At 42.3% G+C, this 12,541-nt stretch overlaps 1 protein-coding gene and 1 long non-coding RNA gene across 4 annotated transcripts in view; one reads left to right on the top strand and one right to left on the bottom strand.

Moving 5' to 3' along the window:
* The window catches only part of LOC124288883 (DNA repair and recombination protein RAD54B-like), a 49,095-nt gene that overhangs the window by 15,032 nt on the left and 21,522 nt on the right, over nt 1-12,541 (bottom strand). For all 3 annotated transcript variants that reach the window (XM_046725464.1, XM_046725463.1, XM_046725462.1), the window contains exons 11-16: nt 7,221-7,307; nt 6,217-6,371; nt 5,906-5,953; nt 5,723-5,804; nt 4,541-4,621; nt 3,784-3,933 (exon numbers count right to left, since the gene is read on the bottom strand). In XM_046725464.1, coding sequence (XP_046581420.1) covers nt 3,784-3,933; nt 4,541-4,621; nt 5,723-5,804; nt 5,906-5,953; nt 6,217-6,371; nt 7,221-7,307 — 603 coding nt within the window. The remainder of the gene's footprint in view (nt 1-3,783; nt 3,934-4,540; nt 4,622-5,722; nt 5,805-5,905; nt 5,954-6,216; nt 6,372-7,220; nt 7,308-12,541) is intronic.
* LOC124288884 lies at nt 12,007-12,369 on the top strand. The gene is made up of 2 exons (XR_006901540.1): nt 12,007-12,187; nt 12,258-12,369. It is a non-coding gene; the product is annotated as an uncharacterized LOC124288884 (long non-coding RNA).

The raw sequence follows: 12,541 nt of genomic DNA, 5'->3' as shown, positions 1-12,541 counted from the left end.
ACCTAATAGGCTCTGCCATTCTCGTAGTGGTAACGGAGAGAGTAGAACTTGAGAGATCATTCGTTGTTATAAGCCGTATTCCTAGGAATTGCAAGTCCTGAGTAGGATGTAGTTCCGACTTGAGGAGATTTACTAGCCATCCAAGTTGAGTGAGAAGTCTGATGGTGAAGTTCAGTTGCAGTCTGAGTTGACTGGGATCTTGCTGAGCTTGAATCCCGTCGTCTAGGTAGAACGCACTTCGTAGACCTCGACGATGTAGATATATAATGATGGGCTTTGTCACTCGAGTAAACAACCAGGGGGCCGATGATATTCCAAATGGCAGGACCTTCCATTGGAAATGACGACCGTTGAACAGGAATCGTAGATATTTCCTTGTCTCCTGATGGATCGGGATGTGTAAGTATGCATCCTGTAAATCTATGCTGGTGAGATAGTCTAGCGGACGTATGAGCTGTCGTAGCTGTGGAAGATGTATCATCTTGAACTTTGCTGGTGGTAGGAGGTAATCTTTGTTGAATTTCCTCATGTTGTAAATGAGTTGGAACTTTTCTTTTGAATTTTTCTTTGGTACCAGAAAAATTGGGGAGTAGAAACCTGGTGTGTTGTTTTATCTCTTCTATTGCTTCTTTCTCTAGTAGAGATGTGATGGCTTCTAGTAGATTTCCTTCTGGTCTGCAGCGTAGTTGTGAACCAGTGGGTTGATTGTTACTGGTGGTACTGCTTGTAGCTGTATCCTGTAACCTGTGCGTAGAATCTGAGATACGAAGTCATCTTGAAGAATTCCCCAATTCTTCCAGTAGAGTTGCAGAAGTCCACCCACTTGTGAGGGTTGTACTGGAAACGCTGGGGGTGGAAGACTCCAGTCGTTCCGAACCTGTATTTCATCGTCTGGAACTTCTGGCGCCTCGAAAGGGCCGACCTCTTCCGTAGTTACCTCTTGGAGCTGCGGATGGGCGACGAAAAGAATCCTTATTTCCTTTAGCGTTGCCTGATTTCTTATCCCTTGCTCTCTGGATGCCTGCAAACTACGATTTGCCGGAATAACGTTGGGAGGTCTGACGTATTACACTGGCCAGTGTATCGATAGACATGATCATCATTACTTCTCAGGAATCTTTAGCGACTTCCTTGGCGACTTCGTCAATTTCTCCTGCAAAAATGGATGGTGCTGACCAAGGGGCTCTGTAGACTGACTGACTGAGTTTGGTTTTACGCCACTTTTAGCAATATTCCAGCAATATCATGGCGGGGGACACCAGAAATGGGCTTCACTCAGTGTAGAGTGTCATGGTAAACTTCTCGCTCCAAGTACATGAAGATAACAGTCCTTGCCTTCTTGATAATGTTAAGCCTGCAGAAATGGATGATAGGTGTTCAGACATGAACTGATGATCCTTTTTCTTTGTAAGTAGAGCTGAATAAATCATTCTATCTTCCTCTGAAATTGAATTCTTAAACTTCGAGATGAGAGTCTCGTTGATAGCTCTTGACCTGGCTAGGCCGAAGAAGGTTCGTCTGGTTACTGTGTCTAACTGTGCAAGCTTTTTATCTTCTATCTTGTAAGCTTTAGTCCGAGTGTCGTTGATGATCTTATAATTCTCATCTATCTCTGGGGCCTTCATGAAGGGTTCCGTGTGGTGTAGAGAGAATTTCTTAGCGTTGAACGACGGAATACTCTGAGTCTGGTATTTTGTTGCCTTCTTGAAGGCTGTGCTGAGGTTGTCTGGAACGTCTAAGACTGGGTCGATAGGTGGCATCGTGAGTGAGTCTATATCATCATTCACCATCAAGTATGATAGTGCTTCATTGGTCTCCTTAGAGGGTGATGCGAGTTCCAAACCGTTGGCCATCCATGACTTGATTTCCGAGTCGAAAAATGTAATTCCGCCGTCATCTTCCTGCTCTGAGGATGGATGTCTTCTATTGTCGTCTGAACGAGGAGATCTGTAAGGTGATCTGTAAGATGATCTGTGTGGTGACCTGCGTGGTGATCTGTAAAGCGACCTGCGTGGTGACCTTCGTGGCGAACCATACGTTCGTGAATGTGTTCATGACATCAAAAATGGGGACCTGCGTGGAGATAGAGATGACCGTGCGTGCCTTCGAGCGAACCTGCGTGTTGGTGAACGGCTTTGTCTAGAGTTGGAGTCTTGTGACGAATCTCTATGCCTTCGTACGAATGTTGATTCTCTTCTCCTTCGTACCGAACCGTTGCGTGCAGGTTCGTGACGAACGTCTGTATCTGACGTTGATGATCTGCGTGGGTTCGGCGAACGTCTGGTGCTTCCGTCGAACGTAGTTGGAGCGGAGTCCACGTTGGTATGGCTGCCAGGTTTTTCGTGCGGACGCTGTAGTCGAGCTGGAATCTTCCTGTATGCTCTGCAGGACGTTGGTTCCCAACGGACGTGGTGTGCTGCTCAGTTGACCTTCACTCGGGTTCGTCGCAGCTCTCCATCAGATCCAACATCTGTTGGGTAAATTGCTGCATAAAGGCGCCGCCCGGGTTGAAGGTCTGCGTTGTCTGTTGTACTGACGACGCATCAGAGACGGATGAGGCTTCTTCCGAAGGGCGTAGATCCTTCGTGCCAGACGTCTGCGTTGATAGGATGTCCTGCGTGGTCACTGTAGAAGACGTCTTCATCTTCTTCTTAGATGTGATCTCAGGGATGAGGATGGGCGGTTCATCGTAGACATCTATTTCTTCCAGAGGGACGATCTCAGCTGAAAAAGATCTCGTCTTCTGTGTTGCCCCGTGTGGAGACTTCGCCGAAGTCTTAGCTGTAGCTGCCTTCTTCCTCTGGGAAGACGATGCCCTAGTCTTCTTAGACTGCAAAGAGGGTGTCTCAGATGTAGATGACCTCTTCCTCGAGCCAGCGTTGTCTAAGGCGGCAACCTCCTCCGTAGACGACCCCGGTAGACCACTGGAACGGTGTATCTGCGCAGACACCAACTGCCGCTCCTCTGCAAGCTTAGCCGGTTTAGACATGTCGTGTAATTCTCGTCTGGACCTGTCCTTTGCACGTCTAGACAGATAATATGAATTTTTGTAAAATGCAATATCAGACAGGTGAAAACACAACTGACAACGAGTGTCAGATAAACATATAGGCTTGCAATTAGGACATAGGTTATGCAGATCAACAGCAGACAAATGATACCTACAATCAGAACAAGATTTCATCAATTGTAAACAATGTGAATAATCACGTAAAAACGTGACAAAAACGGAGAAATTTGAGAATTAATTCCGTACAATATTGTAGGTAAATGTTAGCTAAAGCCTTATACAGCTAATTTAGAAGAAAGCCTAAATAATAAAAGGATATAAAGCCGTATAGGGGACCAGGTGCTCTCACAACCGCCCACTCGGGCGAATCAGGAGAGAGTGAAGAGCATGGCAGACGGGTGGCGCCGTTCCCGCCAAAACCTGGCAAGGGAGGTGACTCCTCGTAAATGATTTTACGTCCGCTTTTTTGAAGGGAGCTTCAAAAGGGGATTCAAGTGTTCCACTAGCATTCGGAAGGAAAGGGAGACAAGCAATAAGCATGAGTCAGGATAAGGAAAAATCTGAATGTTTCTTATATTTTCTCCAAGAGTTTGACCCTGCACAATGGCACCTGGTGACTGAACACACAGGGCAAACAAAACACAGGCTCAATGACAACAAACAGTATGACATTCTCTCAAATGAATTTCTGCATCAACATATTTAACTCTCCTTCAGTTTCTTATGATACCAGTACAGATGTTATATCATGTGTATAAAAACAAGCAACTCACTGAGGTAGTCTTGATTGCTGTATTCTTCAGCCTATGGCCTTCATCACATATAACTATGTCAAAGTGGACTTCCTGGATCACTTCATACGCTCTTACAAACATTTCATAAGATATGATGAGCACTGGGTAGATGGCGGTTTTTGTGTATTCCTGTAACACAAGAAAGTTGTAATCCATCCAACCACAGATCACATTTTACAGATTTTACCAAATGTAGCTATAAAACCCAATCAGAAATATAATGAACTTATTTTCCCAATCTATTTTTAACTCATTTTCCCAATCTATTTTCATAATTTTCTATACTAATTTTGATCTACCTGGTTAATTGTCAAACCATAAAAATGTGCTTAACACTGTAACTCAACTGTGTGTAACATAAAAACAACAGGTATTTAAAAAGAGCAGTGGTCAACATTGCTATTGAAGTTGATGACAAAAACATATCTATATTCATATTGTATAGAAACAAACTCTAAAACAAAATTTCAGATGAATCCAGCTAGCCACTTCAGAGGAGTATAAAATGATAAAGTGACTGACAAGTGAGGTAGAATATGTGGCCAAACGTATAACAGTAGTTTCATTAGTTCTTGCATAGAAGATTTTTTCACTACATTATATTCCACAGGCATAAGTGACAAATATCAGTTGTCAATTAAAGGTAATGGATAACTATATTGGCCTTATCCCTACGTTCCATTGTATAAATGGATTCAAGGTGGTTTTCCATATCCAGAATCACTGTTTATCTCACCTCAACTCTGTTGTTGGCAGCAACAGCAAACACCTTCAGTCTCTCAGAACCTAGCCACTTCTTAAACTCTTGAAACCAGTTCTGGAGAACAAAAACATCCGATGAGGAACAAAGCTAACTTAAACAGAATAGTTACCATGGAGACCAGCACAGTTAGCTATCAGGTATACAACAACCTACTATCAGCAGCAGCTTGCAGTCACATGTACACCAAGTTTTCTGAGATATCGCATTTACATAAGTTTGAAAAGTTTGAAAAGTGTCATGGTGACCATGAAGATATGGTCAAGGTCACCCAAATCGACTGGTGTCTGCATAATCCCCTAATGTAGGCTGGTACCAAACTTGAAGACATTAGGTTCAACAGTTCATGAAATACCGATTTTACAAGATGTACGTACATACATACGTACACACTTACCCTGCTCAATACATAGTCCCCCGTTCCGTGAGGGACATTAAATGTACTGTAAGTGTTTGAATGGAAAACGTTTTCATTCACAGAAGGTGAAAATTTTATCTCACATTTAATAATCACAAACATAAAGATGTACTGCAAAATGAGGTTCCATTTAGATAAAAAAAATTCTTTATGAGATGACATCTTAGATCATTAACTGCAAAGGAAGTGATGTCCTAAAAACAATCTTTGTCCACTGTGATTTGGCAAATGAGAGCTCATCTAACATAGCAGTGTCATCCATATCAACAAGGCATTATTTCAGGATACAATCAGATTGAAACCATCTTACAAAGGGATCAAAAATGCAGAAAAGGTAGCAGAAGTTACCACACAACAGATTGACTAAAGATGAGAACTGAATCAGTGGTTGAAACTGTGCCAAAAGTCACAATACACAATAAAACGTTATATATACAATGAATTCTTACTGTATTGCAATATGTGATGTTTCAACCAGAAATCACTATGCAAAGTAAAAGCTTCCTAAATCTAAAATATTGGTAGTAAAGCTAGAATACCACAGGTTTGTAAAACACAGTCATAAATCTGAAAATACTGAAAATGCACGTGTTGACACAACAGTGATGATCAGAAGTCTGTAGAACATTCTGATACCACACACAACATATCACACCGTGTGACTACATAACATCAAGCTTGAAACAAGATATATATCAATGAAGTTGAGCACAGGTGTATATCCAGATGACATTTCTTACCTTAACTAAACTGCCGGGGGTGATAATGAGAGCTCTCCGTATCACAGGCTTGCCTCCATACGGACCCTGCTTCAACATCGTCCTGCACAATACAAGATGAGTCAGGCAATGACCATTTCACATTTGAAAATCCAATAAATGTTCCAGTGATATTACAAGAGACAATATGAAACATCCACTCACCAAAGCATGGTGATACACTGCAGAGTCTTGCCCAGGCCCATGTCATCACTGACAACATACAAGGAGGAACTTTAGTCAATCATGCATCATAACAAATTGGAGGCACAAAATCCAAGGCATTTTCAAGACTATGACCCTAAGATAAGCAAGTGTTCTTTTAACTTTTATTAACTTAATTACAGACTCTCTTTTTTGAGGTTATTACACATTATGAAAGAACTAGAATTCATGTCATATATATTTAAATGAAATGTTTGTGAAAGGCAATTGATTTATTAATGGAGACAAAATGCTATAAATATGTGTCTCACGCTAAGATGGCCCCTTGTCCTGCAAAGTCTCTGAAGCCCATGACGCACTCGTACAGGAACAGCACCCCGTCCCGCTGGTGTGCCCGCAGATGGGTAGACAGGTAAGGGTCTACCACTACATCCAGCACAGCCAGCTTCTGTCTGTTGAACTCCCACTGTCAGCACAGCAAGGACAGGCGTAACAAAGAAATACTGTCTTGAGGGAAACTTTCGTAGAGAAGTGAAGGTGTTTAAACGAAATATTTCACTAAACCAAGATGTATTACCAGTGTATGAAATAAGCCAAAACCCCAGCCAGACATCAGGGCTGGTAACTTCAAAATGTTACCAGTCCAAAATGGATTTAACCAGACCAGAAACCAATATATGACTCAGATGTATATAACATCTAAATGTTTTACCAAACCATCGGTCTGGCTAGCCGTAAATCTAGACCATCCGTCTGAAATCTAACCTGTCTCGGGCGGTCAGACAGGCCTTATTTCATACACTGGTATTACTAACACTGGTTAATGGTCTGGTGACATATATCAGTTTTCTAAAACTGATGATGATGTGTATATGTTATATGAATATCACACATGAATATCATCTTTAAGGAGTGATAGACCAAATGGGTTTAACACAATGTTAAACAGTATTGCAGTCATATCAAAACACATCAGTTTTAAGTGGAAAGAAAGTTACAAGTGATTAGTTCAAGGATGTTTTCAACTATGGTGAAAGCTGAGAGATGTGTCATGTAAGACCAATAAACATTATCATGGCAACTGTACTGGATAGAGTGACACTGAGCCAGTGGCCCCTTACCCCAGGTTCCACAAAGTGGGAATCCAGGCTTAAAATCACACATTATTCTTTTGCCTGTTGTACCAGGGGATCAAAATGTGGTCACTTTTGTCTTCTGGTAGTGGATTTCTTTTTCACAGGATTCTGTGAAATATTGTAAATTATTTCATAAATCAACAGTCACACACTAACTCATTCCCAAGGCAGCCACATACCTGATGTGAAGAGTTGGGCCTCGTCATCACAAGAGCTCCTGGGACAGTGGGGTCAAATCGGGGCTTCACACAAATATCAGTTCTAACCTACAAGTGATAGCAAAGTTGTTCAAAATCTCAATCAACAAAACCAAAACTACACACAGATGACAAGATAAGTTGCGTTTCCGGGTAAAATACGCAGAGAAAATTTCCAATTACGCATTGAAAAATAATTGTTGCGTACCAATTACGCATTTAAATTGTTAGATACGCAAAACGTTTAAAACATATGCGTATGGAATATATTTATAAAAATCGCTTGCGTAATGAAAAAGACATCGATTGCTATCAAGTTGTATTGTTAGCATAGGACTAGTGTTGTACTGTCAGTACAGGATGAGTGATTTTTTGTGAAATCATTTCCATTAGTTGGTTTTGCTTAGGTATGACATAAGACAGTCAGACAGTCTTTCTAGTACCTACTCAGGCATTTGATATCAGAAATAGCTAAATATTTTTCATCAGAACAAGAAGCAAATCACCATGTCAAGAAAAGAATTACCCAGTATGCTATCCCAGAAAAAGGAGGCTTAGACAAGCATGTAATTTTTATGATATAAATGATATTTTATACTTATCCTGACTCATGCATTATTGCTTAACTCCCTTTTCCTTTCGACGGTTATGTGGAAACTTGAATCCCTGAAGAATTGTAAAATCACTCACCCAACGAGTTGCCTCCCTTTTCCCGCCAAAGCTGTCCCATGTGACTTGAGCCCAGCTCTTATCACTCTCTCCTGATAAAGCCCACACTAGGTCTTACAGTGAAGCCCATAGTGCTGAGAGGGGATGGTTGGAAGGGCTTTAGATCATGAGTCACGATAAGTTTAAAATATCAATTTTATCATAAAAATTACATATTTTTCCTTATCCTGACTCATGCTTTACTGCTTATCGAATCCGACGGAATAGGCGACGGGTCAGCCACCTAACAGGATTCACTGTGACTGTGTGATCAATATCGTCTGATCATATACCCTCTGGGAACTCTTCCTTGCGGCTTCCTAAGGTGTCGATGTTGATTTTGATGTCAAATCGGGGGGCCACCTTCTCTTGACACAATAAAGAAGTAAATCGTGCAGATTTCATGGATTTTAAGATAATCTAGTATGCCTCAATGTCTAGTTATCTACAACGTTCCATATGTTAAGGTAAGGGCTATTACCGAAACTGAATCGCGACCCTATGTTAAGGCAAGGGCGTTACCATAACTGAGTCTATATCACTCATGCGTTGACTTATCTTGAAAGACAGGGAAACATGGACTCTCTGCCGACGGAAGCGTGTCTGTTACCTTGGCATCAACAAGTCTGCGTAAAAAGGGTGAGTTTCTCATATTCTAGCTGGAATCGTGAGTTGTTGCGCTACTACAAGAGGGCCGACCTTATGGATACCGAGACATCTTCTCTGTCACAATGTCCAATTTCCAAAAGCAGCCTTCCATGATGGATTATAAAGAGCAATTCCCTCGTAGGGCGAGTGTCGAGGCTAATGCTCTAACTTCGTGTGGGATGGAAGCTCTAGAAGGGTCCAGCCCCGCTGCTTTGTACGCTTGTAGGATGACAGCTCTGATCCAATATGAGACAGTAATTCGGGAGACTGCAATAGTCATGATGGGTGATAACGGTAAATAGAGCCTTTTGAACTTCCTTCTTTTTGTAGCAGTCCGTTGTAAGTGGCTTTTTAAAGCTCTGACTGGCATAATGATAAGTCTTCTGTGTCTTCCGAGGACAATGCCGGTACGTGGAATTGACGATCTGGTTGGCCAGGTAGTTGATTCTTAGCTATAAAATCCCATCTTAGTCCCAGATGGACTGCAGCATGCTCTCCAGTGTCGAACTTAGTTCGTCCGTAGTCGAGGGCATGTATTTCTGACATCCTAGCCACTGTAGCTAAGGTGAGGAGGAATAATGTCTTTTGAGTTAGCAATTCAAAAGTTGTGTCTATTAGTGGTTCATAGTCATTGCTGGTAAGATGTTGCAGCATTATGTTGAGGTCACATGCTGGAGCTCTAAACTGATCCTCTAGTTTAAATTATCTCAGTAGAACGACGAGTTCAGGTACTTTGGTGAGTTTAACGATTGTGTTCATGGTGATAACGGAGCTGATTGCAGCCAAGTATGTTGAAAGTGTAGATCCCTTCAAGCATCTAGTAGCTCTCAAATGGTAAGTGTTCTGCTACTTGAGGATGTGTAGCTTCCATGGCCGAAAATCCTTTGAGTGTAGCGAACTGATCAAAACGTTTCCATTTGTCATCATAGATATTCCGAGTTAAATGTCTTAAGGCCAGTGTAACTGCCTTAGCAGCTCTAGTGGAGTATCCTTTTTTTCTCAGACAGTATGTAATACGTTTCATACATGTAAACGCAGTCCTGTTGGGTTGGGTTGCGAGGATGGATCAGTAGATTCGGCCAATCTGGTAGACGTAGTGTTGGTTTTCCTATGAGCTGTAGGAGGTCTGGAAACCAAGTTCTCACTGGCCAGTAGGGCGCGACCAAAATCAGTCGGAGGACTTTGGTTTGTGCAATCTTATGTAGTACCTGAGGTAGTAGCATTGCTGGTGGAAATGTGTAAGCATTTACTCCTTCCCATGATATGGCTAGAGCGTCGAGAGCCCAAGCTTGTGGATCTGGTACTGGTGAGACGAACATTGCAATTTGATGATTGAAGCGTGTCGCAAATAGATCTATGCGAGGACAGACTTGGTCTCTTATGAGCATTTGGAATGCTTCCAGACGTAGCATCCACTCAGACCAGTCTGGATAAGGCATCTGTTAGGACGTTCTTCGCTCCTGGAATGTGACAAGCTTTCATCCTTAAGTTGAGATTGTCCGCTGGGTTGAAGAGTTGGAACGTCAATGGCAGTAGTGGTGCTGATCTCGTTGAGCCTTGAAGATTTATGTAGAAGGCTACTGTTGAGTTGTCCGTGTGAATCATAAGTATTAGATTCCTCAGTGCGTGCTCCCAGTGTTGAACTGCCTCGATAACCGCCTTGAATTCCAGTTGATTTATGTGTAAGGTCCTTTCATTTAGTGACCAAAGTCCTGATGCAAGCTCTTCGTTGAAGTGTGCTCCCCATCCTTGTATAGATGCATCTATAAAGAGATGTAGATTGTAGGCCGCCTCTTGTAAATAAGTCCCATTGCAGACTTTTGACACCTGTAGAACATAGTCGTCTTTGAGGATTCTCCAATTCTCCTAGTAGTAACCCAGACATCCACCCACGGTTGACGGTTGTATAGGAATGACTAGGGCTGGGACTGACAAGTCGTTCCAAATCTGTACTTCATTGACGAGAGGATCAGGAGGATCCTGAAGAACGACCTCTCCCAGAGCATCCCCTTGAGTTGCCGAATGGACAAGGAAAATTCCCTGATTTGCTTCCTCAAAACCCTGCTGCTTTCCTGTCTTTGGCTCTCTGAATGCCTTGGAATTTCGATCAAAATTGTCCTCGATGTGATGTTTGCCGGTACATGTTATTCATAGTCTGCATAGAACTGATGAACATCTGATCCTTGGAATCCTGGCATACTTCTTGAGATGTTGGCTAATGCCACAATCAAATAAAGTTGGTGCTGCCCATGATTTACGCAGTACGACTTAGTATAACAATCTGGCCAGTTACAGGATAAGAGGAGCCCTTGTCGTCTCAATAAGGTCAGGCCTGCCAATGTAGATGCAAGGTGGTCGGACATAAATTCTTGATCCTTCTTTTGGGTGACAAGTGCCGATAAGACCATCCTTTCCGTGTCCGTTTTAGGATTATGGAATGTTTTGATTAAGCCTTGATTAATAGCCCGGGATCCAGCTAGTCCGAAAATAGTCCTTCTTGTAGTCGTGTCTAGATGTTGTAATTTCTTATCTTCCACTCTATAGCTGCGTGACTTAGAGCCGTCGAGGAAATGGAAGTCGTCATCTATATTTGGCACCCTGAAGAATGGATCCATGTTGTGTAAGGGAATTTTTTCCTGTTAAACGCCGGCATATGTTGTCCTTGAGATCTGGCAGCATTCGCGAACGCTGATTTGAGGTTACACGGGACCTCCGATATCAGCTTAATAGGTGGTATTGACAGTGTATCTAAGTCATCGTCGACTATGCAGTAAGTCTCTACCGGGTAAGAGTTATGTGTTGGCAATGCTATCGGTAACCCATCCACGATGAGACCTGAGTCCATGAAGATAGCTGAATAGGAACAATTACATGTATTGTTAGTAATCGTCAGTAAACTTACCTCTGGATTATGGTAGCCTTATTCCTGTGGATTCACAGAATACATACAGAAAATCAAAAGAAATTATAACACTAAGTCATAGCGATTCCTAGTGGTATACCTAATCTACCCCTGAGTTATCTTCCTTGATCCTGACGTCACTGTATTGTTCTCCTAGAACCCTTCATAATTTTTCTAAAAAACAACACATCAATGACATCTTCTAAGGACAAATTTGCGGGGAGGACACAGGTTGGGAACTACTCCCCATAATCCAGAGGTAAGTTTACTAACAATTACTAACAATACATGTAATTGTTCCTAATTATAAGGGCGCTGGGGTAGTCTAGTGGTTAAAGCGTTGGCTCGTCACGTTTGATGACCTCACTTCCGGTCTAATGACGTCACTTCAGGTTCCTAGAGACAATCTCTATGATGTAATACTAATTAGTTTGGCTGACGTCACTTCCGGTCTTATGACGTCACTTCCAGTTCTATGACGTCACTTCCAGTTAACTATCATTAGACTATAATTGTGTTCAACTCAACCTTAGGTAACCACCTTGAGCTCATAATCATATTCTAACGTGAAGCCATCAACCATAGCTCAGAAGTTAGAACTCTGTCCATATTGTGCTCGGTTAGGTGATATATCTAAATGTAAATTCTCTTACCATGTCAACTTGTCTTGCTACATGCTGTCCCTTGACCGGTTCGTCATATGAGTGAAATATTCTCAAGTATGAGGTTAAACCCAATTTCACCTCACCTCCCTTGACCAGTATCCATCCATCATCCTTCCGAGTGGACCCTCAGACAGTCCCAGGCACCATCTCTCACTGCGTCATCCTTCCTGAAGATGTAGATGCCAGGTCAACACACACCCCCTTCCCCCCAAAGGGGCAGTCAGGCGGAGGCAAGGTGCTGAGCCGCTACTAAAGGTCCTAATGAATGTAAACCTTCAATAGAGGGAGCAACATCCCTGAGGTAAAATTGGATAAAGGTATTAGGAGATTTCCATTGACAACTAGACACAACTTGTTCTAACGGAACTGACGACCAAGCC

This window comes from Haliotis rubra, unplaced genomic scaffold (genome assembly GCF_003918875.1).
Source record: "Haliotis rubra isolate DU_JTF1 unplaced genomic scaffold, ASM391887v1 Scf428, whole genome shotgun sequence".
NCBI lineage: Eukaryota > Metazoa > Mollusca > Gastropoda > Lepetellida > Haliotidae > Haliotis > Haliotis rubra.
This window is presented reverse-complemented; position numbering and strand designations above follow the sequence as displayed.